Source organism: Dermochelys coriacea, chromosome 23, assembly GCF_009764565.3.
Source record: "Dermochelys coriacea isolate rDerCor1 chromosome 23, rDerCor1.pri.v4, whole genome shotgun sequence".
NCBI lineage: Eukaryota > Metazoa > Chordata > Testudines > Dermochelyidae > Dermochelys > Dermochelys coriacea.
The window spans coordinates 15,648,059-15,666,543 of record NC_050090.1 but is presented as its reverse complement, the minus strand read 5'-3'; the positions used below and the strand labels follow the sequence as shown (position 1 = coordinate 15,666,543).

The window sequence follows — 18,485 nt, the reverse complement described above, 5'->3', positions numbered from 1 at the left end:
GTTTGGGGGAGGGAGAAGGAAGAGGAGGGAACCGGGAGTTTGGGGGGGAAGGAGTTGGGGGACCCCCAAGGAAGCAGCGTGTGGGGCAGACACACAAGCGGCTCCCCGCAGCCCGCCCCAGCCGTATCCCACCTGCTCCATGCTGCCGCCTGCGGGGGGCGGGGGGAAGCCGAAGGGGGCGGGCTGATATAGGCTAAACCACGCCCTGTGGGCGGATCGCATGCAAATGAGAGCCGAGAAGGGGCGCTCGAAGACCTTTAATACGTCGATGGAGAACGGGGGAGGGGCCGTTAGCCCGTGGGACTCCCCGCTGCGGTGGAGAGTGGGCGGGGGAACGATACCTCAGCCAGGGTATTAACCCACGGGACTCCCCGCAGCAGGGCCTGATGGGGGGAGCTCAGCCTGGGCAGTAACCCATAGGAATCCCACTGCAGGGTCAGATGGGGGGGCGGGAGAAATAGCTCAGCCAGGAAATCTGCTGAAGAACAGCCGTTGTCCCACCGCCCCCCCCCCCAGTGAAAAGTAAAAGTAAGCTTCACTTTAAAACTTTTTTATTAATGCCAGCCTCGTCCCGTGCCCCCCACCCCAGCCTCTGCCCCCTGCTGCCCACACTCACCCCTTGCCCCCACTGCCCTAACCCGGCAAGTGTCTGTGTCTCTTCAGGGTAGACCCCACACCCTGCAGCACCTGAAGAAGCACCCATGGGAGGGGGAGAGGGACAAGCCAAACCCCCAGCAGGAGGGCCAGAATGGGGTAGGAGAGCTGGGTGTCAGAAGCCCCACGCTAGTGGGGGTGGGGGGGAGAGAGTGGGGGCCCAGAGCTGATCGAATTCCCCCACCCCTGACAGAGCTGTGCTACATTTTTCCACCTTTTGGATTTTTTTTTTTTTTGTGAAGAAAAAATTTTTTTTTAAAAAAATCATTAAAAAAAAACCAATGAGCATCTGGAGAATCCACCGAGTCTGGCGCCAGCCCTGGGAGAGAGAGAAAGAGCCATTAGGGGGGTCCCAGAACCCAGCCCCCCCGAGTCAGCGAGCAAGCCCGGAGGGGAGCCGGCTCCCCTGAGAGGCAAAGCCCCGGGCCCCTGCAGCTCACCGGGCTCAGCGGTCCGTGGTGGTGCGCAGGTCTGTGGTCAGCGGGTCGTGCTGGATGGTCTGGTGCAGCATCAGTGCCAGCAGCCCGGCCCGGTTGGTCATGGCCATGCGCACGTTACGTTCCTGCTCAAACAGCTCGTCCAGCTTGTACCACTGCCAAGAGCAGGAGGCGCCGTTACACGCAGCCACCTCTGGGGCAGGGCAGCTGGGGAACAGCCACACATAACGCCGATGGGGACAGCTCGGCAAGCACTGAGATGCAGCTAGCTCTGGGGCAGGGCAGCTGGGGAACAGCCGCACATAACGCCGATGGGGACAGCTCGGCAAGCACTGAGATGCAGCTAGCTCTGGGGCAGGGTAGCTGGGGAACAGCCACATATAACGCCAATAGGGCCAGCTCGGCCGGCGACAACAGACAGAGACTGGGTCAGGAAAAGGGGAGCTCCCTACTCAATTAAAAGTGTGGGAGGGCTGCGGGTGGGGGAAATTTCTTCAGTCAGAAGGAATCAAACAAGTTGGGACCATGCCTAGATTTTAGTGCCTGGGCCTCACTGCCAGGGGAGAGTGCCCCATGCCCAGCCTCCCACCCCCCAGCACTCGGCCCTGACTGCTAAGAGAGAGTGCCCCCTCACGCCGGCCACCCAGCTCAGGGCCCTGCCCGCCAGGGAAAGACACCCCCTGCCCAGCCCCCCAGGGGAGGGCACGCCCTGCCCAGCCCCGCTCCGTACCACGCGCACTCTCTCCAGGTCCACCTCGGCCCGGCGCAGTTTCTCCCAGCAGTAGTGCCGGTTGCATTTCCTCTTAGGCACGCGGCAGAAATCGCCGGTGAGCTCAGACACGTCCTTGACCAGAGGGCAGCCGCACACCTCGTCCACCGACACCTGGAGGGGGCACCACAGGGTTTGCACCCACGCTGCCGACCCGCAGCCCCCTGCTAGCCCAGCCCTGCCCCCCGGCCACAGCCAGGGCCCCTCACCTTGGGGTCGCGGGAGTGCTCGGGGCACAGCACCTGCAGTCGCTTGCAGTACGTCTTGCTCTGAGGGTTGTAGACATCACAGAAGAGGCGGGTGGCCCTGGGGAGGGGAGACATGGTGCCCGGGTGAGAGGCGGCAGCTGCTACCAGCTGCCTGGGGGGGGGACTCCATGCCCCTAGGAAGACCTAGGCAGTATTGCCCCATTGTTCAGAGAGGGAAACTGAGGCACATGCATGTGCATTCAATCCTGCCTGTCAGAGCCAGAGCGAGAACCCAAGTGTCCTGGCTCCCAGCTCCCCCTGCTCTAACAACTAGACCCCACCCTTTTCCCAGAGCCAGGGAGAAAACCCAGGAGTCCTTTGGAAATTGTCTAAATGTTGTACGTGGGGTTCCACAGGGATCTGGTCTTGATCTGGTGGTGTTTTACATCTTTATTAACTACCAGGATGTAGGGAGAGACTGATCCAGTGTAGAGATGGCACAAAGCGAGGGCGGGTTGCCAACACAGAGGACAGAGCTAAAATTCAGAAGGATCTTGATAAATCGGAGAACGGGGCTATCGCCAACACAATGAATTTCAATGAAGGGCCATGGAGGGTGGAAAAACCCAACGCACAATAACAGACTGGAGGAGAAGGGGAGTCCCTAGCCGCAGACCCACACGCCGGCGGCGACCACGAGACGGTCGTTGGGTTGTAGTACTAGGATTTTATGTTTGTACTTGGTATAACTTCAAATGAAGGATAAAGAATAATAATGTAACAAAGGGGCGGGCAAACTTTTTGGCCCGAGGGCCACACGGGGTTTCTGAAATTGTATGGAGGGTCGGTTAGGGGAGGCTGTGCCTCCCCAAACAGCCAGGCATAGCCTAGCCCCCAAACCCTATCGGTTTGGGGAAATCAACCTAGTTAGCATATGTGACTCCATTTTGGGTTTCCTCTCGGCCATTAACTAGAAGCGAGCACATCATGTACCAAGGTAAGAAGAATCCTTTAAGGTGGACAGCTGGACAGTTTCAAGATAAGGGAAATAAAGGAGACGGGAACCAGCTGACATGCCTGAAATAGTTGTCGCTTCAGCTTTTTTGCACGGGGAAGGTGGCTGCAAGGGATTGGTAATAGATAAGCAGAAGGCCTGGTTATTGGTTTAGGCCCCCCCGAGGCACACAGGCAGGATGTTTTGCCAACAGTATATAATCTTTGTGTACCTGTAAGCGGGGTCCTGTTCTGCTTAACAGAGCGGTACCACGCTCGAGCGTAATAAACCTACAAACTTTGAGACACTCTGCAGTCTGTCTTTATTTGGTTGCCTCAGCCTAGAAATGTACTGTACGTGTCCTAACTGGAATAATTCGTAATAATCTGACCACCCCCGGGGACTCCTGCCCCATCCACCCTGCTCCCTGTCCCCCACCGGGACTCCTGCCCCATCCATCCATACCCCTCCCACCCGCTCCCTGCCCCCCCCAGGACTCCTGCCCCATCCATGCCCCCTGCTCCGTGACCCCTGACTGCCCCCCCAGGGACGACCGCCCCCAGGCTCCCTGCCCCCATTCGACCACGCTGACCCCTATCCACAGCCCCCGTCCCCTGACCACCACCCGAAACTCCTGCCCTCTATCCAAACCCCCTGCCCCCTCACCGCGCTGCCTGGAGCACCGGTGGCTGGTGGTGCTACAGCCGCACCACCTGGCTAGAGCCAGCCACGTCACCGCGCAGCACAGAGCACCGGGTCAGGCTGGGCTCTGCAGCCGCACTGCCCAGCAAGAGCTCGCAGCCCCGCTGGCCAGAGCATTTCGCCAGCAGCACAGTGAGCTGAGGCTGCGGGGGAGGGGGAACAGCAGGGGAGGAGCTGGGGGCTCACCACCCAGGCCAGGAGCTCAGGGGCCGGGCAGGAGGGTCCCGCAGGCCGGATGTGGCCCGCGGGCCGTAGTTTTCCCACCTCTGATGTAGCACGTATTAGGTTTATTGATGTATGATATGATTGACCATATTCTGCCAGCCACCCTTTCTGAAAGCAGGAAGTGTGCCATTGGTAAAGATGCATCAGCCAGAATCTTGTGTCTGAAGCCGATTTCAAGGCCGTAATAGACCTTTAGGGTCACCACTTTGTTGGAGGTTTAAAATTAGCATTTTGAAATAAGTAAAAGAATGTGACAATTGTTTTCTCCTGCATTGCCAGTTGATGTTCCTGTTCAAATGCTCTGGCTAAATCAGTCCTGTGTTGTGTGTGAATGAGGAATGTGTGGTTAAGAGATAAGTCTGAAGGCCATTGCCAGACCAGATGTTCTAGGGAGGAACCAAGAACAGACGTAAAGGTGCCAGGAGGCTGCAACATGCCCCTGTTAAGAGGTCAGAGGAGGGCAGATTGACGACTCTAAAGATGAGGCAGGCACGTATCAATGGGGACAAGATAGCTGTGATTAAAACTAGCCTGGGGTAACTCCCCGAGTGACAGATGACGGAACAAGATAAAGGATGAGGAGGACAATTAAACGGCGATTGATTACAGCACAAAGGTGCAAAACTCATTGGTCCCAAGGAAGGAAAATCATGATAGAAACAGGGGGCCCGGCCATGAACCTTCCCCGGAGCATTGTGTCGTGACTGACGGAACCCAGCTCCTCCCTACCAGTGATCAACCTAGCTGGCCACTAGATTGATCCGGACTGGTACTTATGACATCAACTAGCGGGACAAGGGGAGGGAGGGTGTGTGTGTGTGTGTGTGTGTATGTGTGTGTGAGAGATATTAAATGCAAAGGCTAATTGTTGTGTTTCCAATAAACGCGACGTATTGCCTTTTCCCCTGAAAAAGATCCCGTGTGCTTATCAGCATAACAGTGTGCCCCTGGAGTGGTATGGGGGACATTTTCGGCAGCAGAGGGCATGACTGAGCAGGCCTTTTTAGGAACCCCTCTGCTCACCCCGGACAGGGAAGGGGTGCCCCAAACACAGGCTATCCCACCATACCTGACTGGAGAACTGGCGCCAGAGGGATCGCACCCTAAGCGATCGAAAACCAAAAAACTGTTTCTTGCAACTCGGCCTGTCCATGCCCTGCTAGACGGATCAAAAAGCGAAAGACTCCAAGACAGTGGAGCAATTGTCGCCCGAGGTACAACAGCGACATCATTGCTCTTGGCAAGACAACGTGCCCATCAGAGTATAACTACCGCCCTCCAGTGTTCTCCGGTGTTGGCTTTGCACTCAAGAACTTTCTAGTCAACCGCCTGACTGAGCTCCCCGGCGCAATCAACAAGCATCTTATGCATCCATTCCCAAAACAGAGAAGATAATTCTCTTAGGGGACTTTAACGCAAGAGTTGGCCGAGATTCTAACGTATGGAGTAGCACCACTGGGAAGGAAGGAAGGAAGGACTGAGTCGGCAAGACCACTTCCAATGGGATCCTTCTGCTCAGCCAATGTGCAAAGTGTGACCTTGTGATCACAAACACAATCTTCAGACAAAGCAACAAGTACAAAACAACTGGGCAACACCCCCGCTCAAAGCAGTGGCATGTCCTCAACTAGGTCATTGGAAAAACACAGGATCAAAGAGATGTCCAAATCACCTGTGTCATGAGAGGAGCCGATGCTTGCCGGACTGACTCCTGCCTGGGGAGGTCAGTCATGTCACTCAGGATTGCACCAAAACACAGAAAGCAATCCAAATCACACAGACGGCAACACAACAGCCAAAGACTTAGATCCTCAGTGCACCGAGAGACCTTCAAACACTCAGAGAAAAACTGGCCATATGCATACCTGGAAACATCACAAGTGTCAAGGAAGACTGGGAAGCCATAAAATGGCCTACCCACAAGGCTTGCAAGGAATCCATCAGCCTTGCTGCCCGCTGCCATCAGAACTGGTCTGACAACAACAACAACGTTGAGATTACAGCCCTTTTGGGCCAGAAAAGAAAAAGCTTTCTGCGGTTGGTAAAACCAACCACTGTCCAGTCAGAAGCAGGGCTCTCTCCAAAGGAGCATCTGAGAAATCAAAACCAAATGGTGGGAGGACAAAACAAAAGAAAGCCAAACGTTCGCTGAAAGACACCATATGTGGAGCTTTTTTGGAGAGACAAAGACCCTGTATGGACGAAGCTCACAGGGCCTCATGCCGCTGAGCTCCGAAGATGGTAGGGACCTTCTTAAATGGAACGGATCCATCAAAAAGCGCTGGAAAGAACACAGCCAAAAGCTTCTAAATCGAGAATGGACTGTGACTGGCGACACAAGTGACTCCGTCCCGCAGCACCCAATCTGGGAAACTCTTGCCAACCCACCGACACCTGAGGGGGTCTGCAAAGCAATTAATCAAATCTAGACCAGGAAAGCACCAGGTCCTGATGGCAAACCAGCTGAAGTACTGAAAGCGGGGGGAGAAACACTGACTAGCAAGCTTCATTTGCTGATCCTCAAAAATGGCACACCGAAGAAATCCCCACTGACTTACAAAAAGAAAAGGAGTACCCGTGGCACCTTAGAGACTAACAAATTTATTAGAGCATAAGCTTTCGTGAGCTACAGCTCACTTCATCGGATGCATTTGGTGGAAAAACTGACTTACATAATGCTAACAATGTCACCATTTTCAAAAATGGAGACAGTGCTGACTGTGGCAACTACCGAGGCACTGCCCTGCTCTCCATCACTGGGAAGATTCTTGCTAGAATCTCACTGAATCGCCTGTTTCCTCTTGCAGAGGAAGTACTGCCAGTGTCCCAGTGTGGCTTCAGACCATCACGAGGCACCACTGACGTGATTTCCACAGCCAGGCAGATCCAGGAGAAAGGCCAAGACCACCACCAGGAGCTGTATATGGCCTTTATCAATCTGACCAAAGCCTTCAACTCTGTCAGCCGTGAGGCTCTGTGGAAAATCATGTCAACGTTTGGCCGCCCAAGCAAATTTATCACCACGGTAAGACTCCTCCACGACCAGATAACTGGCTCCATCTTCTGCAGCGGCTCTGCCTCTGAGCCCTTTGTCATCCGAACTGGCGTAAAACAAGGCTGTGTACCGGCACCCACCCTTTTCTCCGTTTTCTTAGTAGCTATGAAAACACTAACCCAAGACTGTCTCCCACAGGGCATTAGCTTCCAATATCAGACTGACGGCCACCTCTCCAATCTTTCTCATCTCCCTGCCAGAATGAATATCAGCAACAATAACCGAACTCTGGTACGCAGATGATTGGGTGGTAATTGCACACTCGAAGGAGGACCTACAAACAGCCCTTAATTGCTTCTTTGAAGCTTACAAAAGCCTAGGGCTAATGCTGAACATCGGCAAAAAAAAAAAAAAAAAAAAGGTCCCCGCCAGTCAGTCCCCGATCAATCATCGGACCCAGCAAGGAAGATCTATAGCGACAAAGAAGAACTGGAAAACGTAGAAGACTTTGCCTATCTTGGCAGTCATCTCTCACAGAGGGCAGACATAGAAGTCGAGATCCAGTCCAGAATTCGCCATGCCAGCCTTGCCTTTGGTGACTGTCTCGCCGGGTTTTCAACACTCACAACATGAGAACGCACACGACACTTGTAGTTTATAAAGCGGTGGTAATCCCAGCTCTCCTCTATGGCTGTGAGACTTGGGTGATCTACAGGAAAAACCTGAAAAACCTGGAACTCCAGCACCGGGACTTTCTCTCGAAGATCCTCAACATAAAGTGGGAGGATCGTCGCACTAATCTCAGTGTCCTCACAGAGGCCAACACCCTTAAGATAAACGTCAAGAGATCTGGCACAGACACCACACGCTGGGGGAGAGCAGCCCAGGATAGGGGTAACTTGTCAGAGAGGGAGCATCCATTTTTGAGGAAAATCGCCTTGCCCTGGTCGCAGAAAAACGCCAGAAAAGAAAGGACACACGACTGTCCTGCAGCAATCGTGGGCCAGCCCGGTCTTCGAACCACACCTGCAACGTCTGCCAATGACCCTGCAGCTCAAGGATCCGACTCCTCAGTCACCAAAGGACCCATGCAAAACAAAACCTGTGGAAGAGATCATGCTCGACCTCGAGGGGTCGCCGATGATGCTGATGCTATTGCAAAAAAAGCACATGCAATTTTAGGTTGCATTAACAGAGGCATAGCCAGCAAGTCGCAGGAGGGGACAGGACCGCTCGGCTCGGCCCTGGCTAAGCCTCAGCTGAAGGGTGGTGTCCGGTTTCGGTCACCAACACACAGAAAGGACGTGGAGACACTGGGTAGGATCCAGAGGTGAGCGACAAAGACGATCAAAGGGGAGGGACGCCAGCCACGTGAGCCAAGGCGGCAGGAACTGGTACGCACAGTTTGGAAAACAGACTGAGGGAGGACATGACAGCGATCTTCGAATACTCAAAAGGCTGCCATAGAAAAGATGGAGACAGGACGAGAGGCCGTGGGTTCAAACTACAGCACAGCAGATTGAGATTGAATCTCAGGGAAAACTTCCGGCCGGGAAGAGCAGCAGGACGATGGAACCGAGGCCTCGGGAGGTCATGGAAGCTCCTTCGAGGAGGGTTTTGAGCGGAGGCCGGAGCCATCTGCCTTGGGTGGTTTAAATCCTGCAGCGTAGTCAGGGGTCAGCCTAGGTGCCCCTTGCGGTCCCCTATGGGTCGAGGAGTCTATGAAGGTACATGCAAGTGGGGCAGAGAGGACGATTGTAAGAATCAAAGACAATGGGTGAAATTCCTCAGGGGAATTACAGTGACGTGGGAACCAAAAGCAGTGGAACAGTGAAGAGAGGGGACAACAGGCAGAGGGAGTCAGTGGGGGAACCATATTTGGGGGGAACCAAGGGGTCAGGTTGGTGGGGGAAGGTTTAGAAGATGGAGGATGTCAGCCCATATGGGCTGGGACTCACCCCTCTATGCGGGTTGGGTACATGGATCCGAAGGACGTCTGGCTCTCATACTGTGGGGGAAGGGAGAACACAGGGCTCATCAGTGCAGTGGGAGGGGGACAAGACAGGGGAACAGCCGCACATAACACCACATGGGTGTCAGATGCGGCCACCTCTGGGGCAGAGCAGAGGGGGAAACAAGGGGAGAGTCTATGTTTCCCGGGCCCTGCAAGGCAGGGCAGCGTACCTTGGCGTAGCAACGTTCCATGTGGCGCAGCGCCACCTTGGGGTTGATGGGGTGCCCACAGGAGACGCAGAAGATCTGCAGGTCGGTGTCGTCGCTATCTCCCTCATTGGTCTGTGGGGAGAGAGTAGGGAGGGCCCTGTTAGTGCTGCCCCATCGGGGGGATCCCTGAGCTTGGGACAGCTGGGGAGAGAACCCAGGAGTCCTGGGTCCCAGCCCAGCGTCCCCCCCCCCCCGCTGTAACCCACCAGACCCCACTCCCCTCCCAGAGCCAGAGCTCAGGTGTCCGGCCCCACCCACCTCCTCATCCTCCTTGATGGCCTGCTGCTTGGCCTTGCCGATGATGGCCTCCAGCTCGTGGAAGCGACGCTCCATCTCCTGCAGCCGCAACCGTGCCTGCTGCTGCTCCCGCCGGATCCGCTCCAGCAGCTTCTTGCCATGCTCCTCCGCCACGCACGGGCTCTGCTGCCACTGCTGGATGCGCTGCGGAAGGATCTCGTAGATCCGGCTGGAGGAGAGAGAGACAGACTGACCTGCGGGCAGGGACACTGGTCTGGGGGCCCCCATGGGTCTGATCCAAGGTTGGCGGGATACAGAGCTGGGGGCCCCAGGGCAGGATACAGAGCTGAGGGACCCTCTGTGTGTCTGATCCGGAGTAGGGATATGGGTCTTGGGGGCCCCCACGGGTCTAATCCAAGGGAGAGGATATGTGGCTGGGGGGTACCCTGTGGGTCTGATCTGGGGTGGGGATACTGGGCTGCAGAGCTCCTCTGGGTCTAATCTGGGGCAGGAGGAGATACCGGGCTGGGGGGCCCATGGTTCTGATCTGGGATGGGGGGGTCCCTCATCCGGGGGTATATGGGCCTGGGGGTCCCGTGGGTCTGATCCAGGTGATTGGGATGGTGCCAATGCCATGGGGCGCCCCTGCTGGGGCCTGGGGATTCCCAGGCTTGGAGGTTCCAGGGGTCAGGGCTACATCCCACAGGCCGGGGTGGGGCCAGGGCCCTTACTTGGCAGCCAGCTTCATGCCGCACTCCTCGGAGCAGTACTTGGAGGCGGCGCGGGCTGGCTGGACGCAGCCGGGGCCCAGACACTGGTGCAGCGAGGCCGGGTCCTTGGCGTCCGGCCGCTCGGCGTGCCGCAACCGGTCTCGGTGCTTCTGCTTCTGCTTGTGACGCTTGTACTTCTCCTCCTTCTGCAAGGGGGGGAGACCGCATCAGCGCCCTGCAGCCCTCCCAGGGCCATCTCCCCCTTTCCACCCACAGCCAGGGGTCCCTCTGTGACCAGCCCCCATGCTCTAACCCCTAGCCCCCACTCCCGTCCCAGAACTGGGGAGAGAAACCAGGAGTCCTGGCTCCCAGCGCCCTCTGCTCTAACCACTAGCCCCCATTCCTGTCCCGGAGCCAGGATACACCCCACAACTGGGGAAAGTCTCCATGGTGGCTGCAATTGGCTCTTACCTTCTTCTCCGATTTCTTCTCCCGCCTCTTGACATGCTTGACCTTCACGGCGCGTTTGCGGAGCACGGGGTCCAGGAACGGGGCATCCTCCGGGTCGCTGAGCCACGGCTGGGGGTGGGGTGAGGGGAGTGGCAGGAAAGGAGACAAGGATAAGACCAGCACCCTCTGAGTGAGCTAGAGAGGTCACAGACCCTAGATACCCCCCTGCTCCTCCCAAGCAGGCTACAGAGGCTTTCTGAGCCCTCAGTGATGCTCCTGTCCAGGGAGCCCCCCACATGTACTCGGAAAAACAGAGCCCAGAGGCTGAACATTCAGGGATGGGACACCCTGCATGGAGATGCAGCCACCTCTGGGGCGGGGCAGCTGAGAAACGACCACAGAGTAAAACGATTTGGAGACTGCTCTATCTGGACACGGTGCCTGGGTTCTCCCAGGGCCCTGCCGCGCATTGGATCCCGCAGGTTGGGTGGAGCCCTCACCAGGTTCTGGTCGTCGAAGGCTCCAGCACAGAACTCTTGGTATAAGTCAGGGTCAATCGGGAGGTCGTCATCCGACAGCGGCTCAGGGGTGGCGGACGATTCCAACTGCTCTTTCAGCATCTGCAGGTCTTCGTCCCGCCCCCGCAGCATCTGCCAGGAGGGAGTTAGACACTTGCTGCCTGACACTTCACCTGACTACCTACCCCCTCCCCTGTGGCTGCCCCACATACAGACAGGGAAACTGAGGCACAAAGAGGGGAAGAGACCAGTCCATGATCAAACTGCAAAAGCTGGGAATAGGACCTGACTCCCTTTCCCCACTAGACCCCACTCTCCTCCCAGAGCTGGGGAAAGAATCCAGGAGTCATGGCTCCCAGGCACCTCCCTGCTCTACCCACTAGCCCTTTTGCCCCTCCTGGATCTAGGAAGAGAACCCAGGAATCCTGCAGGGAAATGGACACAGAAAGGATGGAGCCAACTTACCGAGGCTGGGAAATACTTATATGATTCCTAGAAAGAAAAGAAACACTCTGGTAAGCGGCTCGGATGACATGCAGCCATCTCTGGAGTGGGGCAGCTGGGTAATAGCCTCCAAACGGAGTACACAGGTGTTTAGGACAGGAAGCGATCTCTCCAGTACTCACCCGTGCCCGGACCTGGCACTGCCGCAGACGGCACTTCTGACGGATTTTATTGGGCCCTCCAAATTTCTTCATGTCGCGGCAGAAGTCACACTGCCCGCAGTCCTCTGTCCGCCGGCAAGCCTCGCACTCCCCACACATCCGTGCCGAGCGTTTGATCTGCTGTTGCGGATGAGAGAACTGTAAGAATGACAAGTTTGCACATTGTAGAAAGATGGGGAAGTCATCCTTAACCAGAGGCATCCTTAATTGGGGGCAGGAAAAAGAGAGACCATTTTTACTCTCACAGCTTTGAAATTATCACTCCATCCACTACCTTCAAATCTGACTTGCTCTTGCCTCTTGGTGAGATCTATCAAACAAGCCAGGTTTGAGATTTCTACCTTCCTCTCAGTCTCTCTCCTAAAACATCCCCAGCCCCTTTAGATTCTTCCTTGAAAAGAGACAATTTAGCATGTGCCCCTCAGTCCAAAACTGAAGTTGGCTGGTAAAGTGAAACACCTCTGTAATCAGGAAACAGACCTTTGTACCCTTTAAGAATTTTAATCAGTTTGGCAACACAATCATCACTTTAAATATTGCTAACTAAGGACTGCAACAACCTACTCTCCACACCCAAAACTCGTGGATATTTTTTAACCAAGTCTAGCTGTTTGCATCCACAAATCCACAACATGGAGGTCTGCAATTTATCTGGCATACCCAGAAATAACGGTGGGCATAAAGGGAGAATCTAAGCCTAGTTCCCTTTTAAAATGCAGTGGCTCATGCTTCTGTTTAGAGGGAAATATTCCTAGTAAGTTTCATTCACTTTCTTTGCAATGTTTCAGAGTAGCAGCCGTGTTAATCTGTATTCGCAAAAAGAAAAGGAGGACTTGTGGCACCTTAGAGACTAACAAATGTATTTGAGCATAAGCTTTCGTGAGCTACATGCATCCGATGAAGTGAGCTGTAGCTCACGAAAGCTTATGCTCAAATAAATTTGTTAGTCTCTAAGGTGCCACAAGTCCTCCTTTTCTTTCTTTGTAATGGAATCTGTTGCTTAACCGGCCCCGTTCCCTTCTGTTCCTCGTGCCATCTGCTAGATTTCAGCTGCCACAGCAGAAGACAATCATGGTGCGTTTCACGGATTAATTCCAGCCCCCGCTAGTAGCAAAGTCCCCATAGCTGCATCCAATTTTTGGGCCCTAATAAGCCAGAGAAGGGACTAGGTGTTTGTTTGGTTTTTTTAAATGCAACACTTTTGCTGCTGTTGTGGCTCGTCAATCGCAGCATTTTGCTTTCCCAGCAACACTGAGATTTTAGCGCAAGAGGGGCGCCCGAACCGATGCCGGCCCACGCATCAAACAGCACTCCCAATGGCTGAGGCTCAGGATTTATCCCAGTCAAGAAACATTTCCATGGAAACCAAACAGACCCAGCTCTCCTGCAGGGCTGACTCCGCACCGAGCTTATGGCTTGGAGACGGGGCTGACTCTTCCCAGCTGATTGGTCTGCTGGAGCGTCCTTAAAGCGGCACCTATCCCGTGCTCAGTCACCCTCCCACAAAAAAAAAAAAAAAAAAAACCCTCAGGGCTACCTCCCCTCTCCTTCCCAAAGACCATACTCCAGAAATATGGAGTAAGAATGGAAAAGAAACGGTCAGGTCTCTTTCAAAATCTCCTGGCACAACTAACTGGAGGGGAGCGCTGCCACTCAAAATGGGATGGCTCGCCTGGTGCCAAGATGCAGCCACCTCTGGGGAGGGGCGGCTGGGGAATGGCCGCACATAAGACCACATGGCAACTCAGTCAGAACTTTCTGCCCAGGGAATCAGGGCTATCAGACTAGATTCCAGGGTGTTTACCCTTAACTCTGCTCATGGGGAAGGGCAGGAATGAGTGGGAGGATCAAGAGTGCACCCCCCACAGGCAGGAACGGGGAAGGGCCGCGACTGGAACCTGTCAGGGCCCGGCTGGCACTTGGAGCCGCTCTTGGAACCCTGCAGCTTAGCTCCCTGGCAACGCAACCCACGGGCTCATGGGATAGAATCCCACCCCCAGAATGTCCTCACCTGGCCACCTACTTTTGACCCACGGCTCTGGTCCAGGGCCAGCTCCTGGGCCTTCTTCCTCAGCTCATCCTTCTCAGACCGATCCCGCTCACCCTCCCGCTCCTTCTCTTTGGATTTTTTGTGCCGGTATCGGATCTCCAAGGCCGGGTTCTTATCTGTGGTGGGGAAAGGAAAGCACATCACAGATGGAAATACCAAGGGGATAGCCCCACACTCCTCCCAGAGCCAAGGAGAGAACCCAGGAGTCTGGGCTCCCTGCCCCGTTCCTCACCTCGGCACTGCAGACAGTACCATTCCCGAATAGCCTTCGCCATCTTCTCTGTGATGTTGATACAATTGCCATGGAACCACTCATTGCAGTTATCACAGCCTCTGAAGGGGCAGGAGAGATGGGAGAGTCAGAGCACCCCTGACTGAGCCCCCCGCCCTGCACCCCCAGTGCCCGGCCCAGACTGCCAGAGGAGAGCCCCCCACACCGAGCCCCATGCCCCCAAGTGCCCAGCACAGACTGCCAGGGAACAGCACCCCCTGCCCAGCCCCCTATAACAGCTGGAATTTCCCAGGGGGGAGGGAGTCTCACTTGGCTGGCTCACTGAGCAGGATGGCTGGACTCAGTTTCCCCAGGCTCTCCCACCCCCCTTCCAACAGCCTGAATCCAGGACAGAGGCAGCCCCTTGCAAGCTCAGAGCTGGGGACCCAGGCGCCCCACCCCACCCGGTCTCCATACATCATGAAGCAGTTGATGTCCGGCTTGCGGCAGATGCAGTACACGGGCGCATTCTCGCCATTCTCCGACTTGGACTCCTCGCCAACCGCGGCCAGTTCCGGGTCCGAGAACTCGCTGTCCTGGGGGGGTGCGGGAGGGGAAGACAAAGGGCATCAGAGAACCCAAGAGTCCTGGTTCCCAGCCCCCCCCAGCTCTCAGCCACCAGACCCCTCCCAGGGAACCCAGGAGTCCAGGCTCCCAGCCCCCGCAGTTCTCAGCCACCAGATCCCACCCAGGGAACCCAGGAGTCCAGGCTCCCAGCCCCCCCTGCTCTCAGCCACCAGACCCCTCCCAGGGAACCCAGGAGTCCAGGCTCCCAGCCCCCCCTGTTCTCAGCCACCAGATCCCTCCCACGCAACCCAGGAGTCCAGGCTCCCAGCCCCCCCTGTTCTCAGCCACCAGATCCCTCCCAGGCAACCCAGGAGTCCAGGCTCCCAGCCCCCCCTGCTCTCAGCCCCCCCGCTCTCAGCCACCAGACCCCTCCCAGGCAACCCAGGAGTCCAGGCTCCCAGCCCCCGCAGTTCTCATCCACCAGATCCCACCCAGGGAACCCAGGAGTCCAGGCTCCCAGCCCCCCCTGCTCTCATCCACCAGACCCCTCCCAGGGAACCCAGGAGTCCAGGCTCCCAGCCCCCCCTGTTCTCAGCCACCAGATCCCTCCCAGGCAACCCAGGAGTCCAGGCTCCCAGCCCCCCCTGCTCTCAGCCCCCCCGCTCTCAGCCACCAGACCTCACCCAGGGAACCCAGGAGTCCAGGCTCCCAGCCCCCCCTGCTCTCAGCCCCCCGACCCCTCTCAGGGAACCCAGGAGTCCAGGCTCCCCCCAGCCCCCCCTGCTCTCAGCCCCCCCGCTCTCAGCCACCAGACCCCTCCCAGGGAACCCAGGAGTCCAGGCTCCCAGCCCCCCCTGCTCTCAGCCACCAGATCCCTCCCAGGGAACCCAGGAGTCCGAGCTCCCAGCCCCTCCCCCCCCCGCTCTCAGCCACCAGACCCCTCCCAGGGAACCCAGGAGTCCAGGCTCCCAGCCCCCGCAGTTCTCAGCCACCAGATCCCACCAAGGGAACCCAGGAGTCCAGGCTCCCAGCCCCCCCTGCTCTCAGCCACCAGATCCCTCCCAGGCAACCCACGAGTCCAGGCTCCCAGCCCCCCCTGCTCTCAGCCCCCCTGTTCTCAGCCACCAGACCCCTCCCAGGGAACCCAGGAGTCCAGGCTCTCAGCCCCCCCGCTCTCAGCCACCAGACCCCTCCCAGGCAACCCACGAGTTCAGGCTCCCAGCCCCCCCTGCTCTCAGCCACCAGATCCCTCCCAGGCAACCCACGAGTCCAGGCTCCCAGCCCCCCCTGCTCTCAGCCCCCCTGCTCTCAGCCACCAGACCCCTCCCAGGCAACCCAGGAGTCCAGGCTCCCAGCCCCCGCAGTTCTCAGCCACCAGATCCCACCCAGGGAACCCAGGAGTCCAGGCTCCCAGCCCCCCCTGCTCTCATCCACCAGACCCCTCCCAGGGAACCCAGGAGTCCAGGCTCCCAGCCCCCCCTGCTCTCATCCACCAGACCCCTCCCAGGCAACCCAGGAGTCCAGGCTCCCAGCTCCCCCTGCTCTCAGCCCCCCCGCTCTCAGCCACCAGACCCCTCTCAGGGAACCCAGGAGTCCAGGCTCCCAGCCCCCCCTGCTCTCAGCCACCAGATCCCACCCAGGGAACCCAGGAGTCCAGGCTCCCAGCCCCCCCTGCTCTCAGCCACCAGATCCCACCCAGGGAACCCAGGAGTCCAGGCTCCCAGCCCCCCCTGCTCTCATCCACCAGACCCCTCCCAGGGAACCCAGGAGTCCAGGCTCCCAGCCCCCCCTGCTCTCATCCACCAGACCCCTCCCAGGGAACCCAGGAGTCCAGGCTCCCAGCCCCCCCTGCTCTCATCCACCAGACCCCTCCCAGGGAACCCAGGAGTCCAGGCTCCCAGCCCCCCCTGCCTCTCAGCCCCCCCGCTCTCAGCCACCAGACCCCTCCCAGGGAACCCAGGAGTCCGAGCTCCCAGCCCCCCCGCTCTCAGCCACCAGACCCCTCCCTTCCCAGGGAACCCAGGAGTCCGAGGCCCCCCCTACCATGGTCTCTCCCAGCCCCCTGTTGTGGATGGAATCAAGACAACAGGGGCTCTGGGGCAGGAAGTTCCCACAGCCCCGCCCCCAGGCAGCTACTTCCACTTCCGGGGTCATCCGGTCACCCTGGCCAAAGGCGTAGCCACCATCCCCAGCCGCAGCCAGCTCAGCTGCCCGCTTCCAAGATGGCCGCCGTCAGGGCTATGACGTTCCTCCCAGTTGGCCTCTGCCCGCTTCCAAGATGGGTGCCCCCAAGCCCCACGAGAGTGACGAGCGCATCAGGCAAGAAGGCCACGCCCCTAGGGGTCTGCGCTGCCTGAGCGGCAGGATCAAATATGTCTGCTTCAGCGCTACTTAATGGACCATTGAGCGGGAGCGGCCATCTTTGATACTGGCAACTGCAAGACACGTTGACTCAAACAGGTCGTCTCGGTGCCCAGATAGATACGGTGCATAGGGATGGATGGAGAGATAGCTATGGGGGTGTATGGGGATAGATAGATAAATAGATATTTAATGTTAGGGGCTAGAGATCTAGAGGTTTAGGCATATGGTTAGATAGCTCAGGAACCCCTCGGTCAAATGACCCCAAATTTGGGTCACTGCCTGGGGAAGGGAAGACAAAGGGCAACTGAGAACCCAGGAGCCCTGGCTCCCAGCCCACCCCCCATTCTCCGCTCTCAGCCGTCAGACCCTTCCCTGCCCAGAGAACCCAGGCCCAGCCAGGTTCGAGGCACTCGGAATAACCGTGCAGATTCCAGAGCGCTCAGGAGCCTCGGTGGTGTGTGGCCCAGCCCCGCACCCGAAGTGTTGCGGTAGACGTGGCCCCGCTACAATGCAGCTGCACACGCTGCCCTTTCCCCATAGCGATCTCTGGGGTCATGCCCTCTCTCCTGCGACTTTCTGCTGGGTGCCATAGGCCCCTTTGGGGCCCCCGGCCTCCACGAAGCCATGAGCATGCAGGGAGAGGTCTCCCCCTGCCCCATATCATAATCGTCCCGCCCTCTAGGGATCAGGACGGCATGTGAGGGGCTGAGCAATGATCCGGCTATTCTGGGGCCCCATCTCTGCAGGAAATCTCTTCCTGACACCCCCAGGCTCAGAGCCCGAAGCCTGGGGGCCAGTAGTGCATGTCCCAGCTGGGAGACGCTTCTGTTCATGGTCATGTGAAATCCACTCTTATTTCAATTCACCTCTTTGCCTCTCTGATATCCTGCAGCAGGGAGTTCCACAGGCTACTCCTCTCAGGCATGCACGGAGCAACGCAACCATATCCCATCTGTTATCCACTGCTCCCTCCCCTGAGCAAGGAGCCGAGGCAGCATGGGTTCCAGCGCCGCCTCCTGAGCCTCCCACCCCACTCCCCACAGCACAGGCCCCCGGGGGCCGTACTGGGACCCGGGTGTCAGTACACCACTGACTCCACATGGAGAGGGCCCCTAGCGCCGCATGAAGCCAAGGCAGTCTGACAAGGAAGCTCCTACTCGCTTCACACACCTGGGACCCCAGAACGGCAGCAGCCTCCGCTGGGGGACAGAAACTGCCTGGCACAGACGTGACCACCTGCTGCTGCCCAATGGTGCCAGCTGGGACTGATGCAGCCAGGTGGCTTCACCCAGTCTCGACTGAACCCCGGCCAGTGATGGAGAATCCACCGTGCCCCTTGGGAAATCTGTTAATCCCTCCCACCATTAAAACCTGACGCCTTCTTCCCGGCTGAATTGGTCCAGATCAACTTCCAGCCAGTATTATAGACGGGGGTAAAGTCACCCCTCCCCATCTCTGTTCAGCTAAATAGACCGAGCCCTGGCATCTCTCACTAACCCTTTGATCATTCTTGGGGGGCTTGCCTG

General features: G+C 57.5%; 1 protein-coding gene across 3 annotated transcripts; it reads right to left on the bottom strand.

The window, feature by feature from the left end:
- Positions 1-852: 852 nt before the first annotated feature.
- CXXC1 (CXXC finger protein 1) lies at positions 853-16,877 on the bottom strand. 3 transcript variants are annotated; one of them, XM_038381285.2, is made up of 16 exons: positions 16,639-16,877; positions 14,506-14,624; positions 14,050-14,150; positions 13,779-13,933; positions 11,729-11,905; positions 11,568-11,594; positions 11,085-11,234; positions 10,606-10,713; positions 10,156-10,340; positions 9,446-9,653; positions 9,149-9,259; positions 8,923-8,972; positions 2,070-2,166; positions 1,822-1,974; positions 1,095-1,246; positions 853-973 (listed from the first exon to the last, which is right to left on the bottom strand). In XM_038381285.2, the coding sequence occupies exons 1-15, from the start codon at positions 16,747-16,749 to the stop codon at positions 1,100-1,102; spliced, it is 1,899 nt and encodes a 632-aa protein (XP_038237213.1). In that variant the 5' UTR covers positions 16,750-16,877; the 3' UTR covers positions 853-973; positions 1,095-1,099. The 3 variants fall into 3 exon arrangements, with proteins under 3 accessions (XP_038237213.1, XP_038237215.1, XP_038237216.1); XM_038381287.2 differs by having other exon boundaries at positions 11,729-11,887; positions 16,639-16,789; XM_038381288.2 differs by having other exon boundaries at positions 11,729-11,884; positions 16,639-16,789.
- Positions 16,878-18,485: the final 1,608 nt, after the last annotated feature.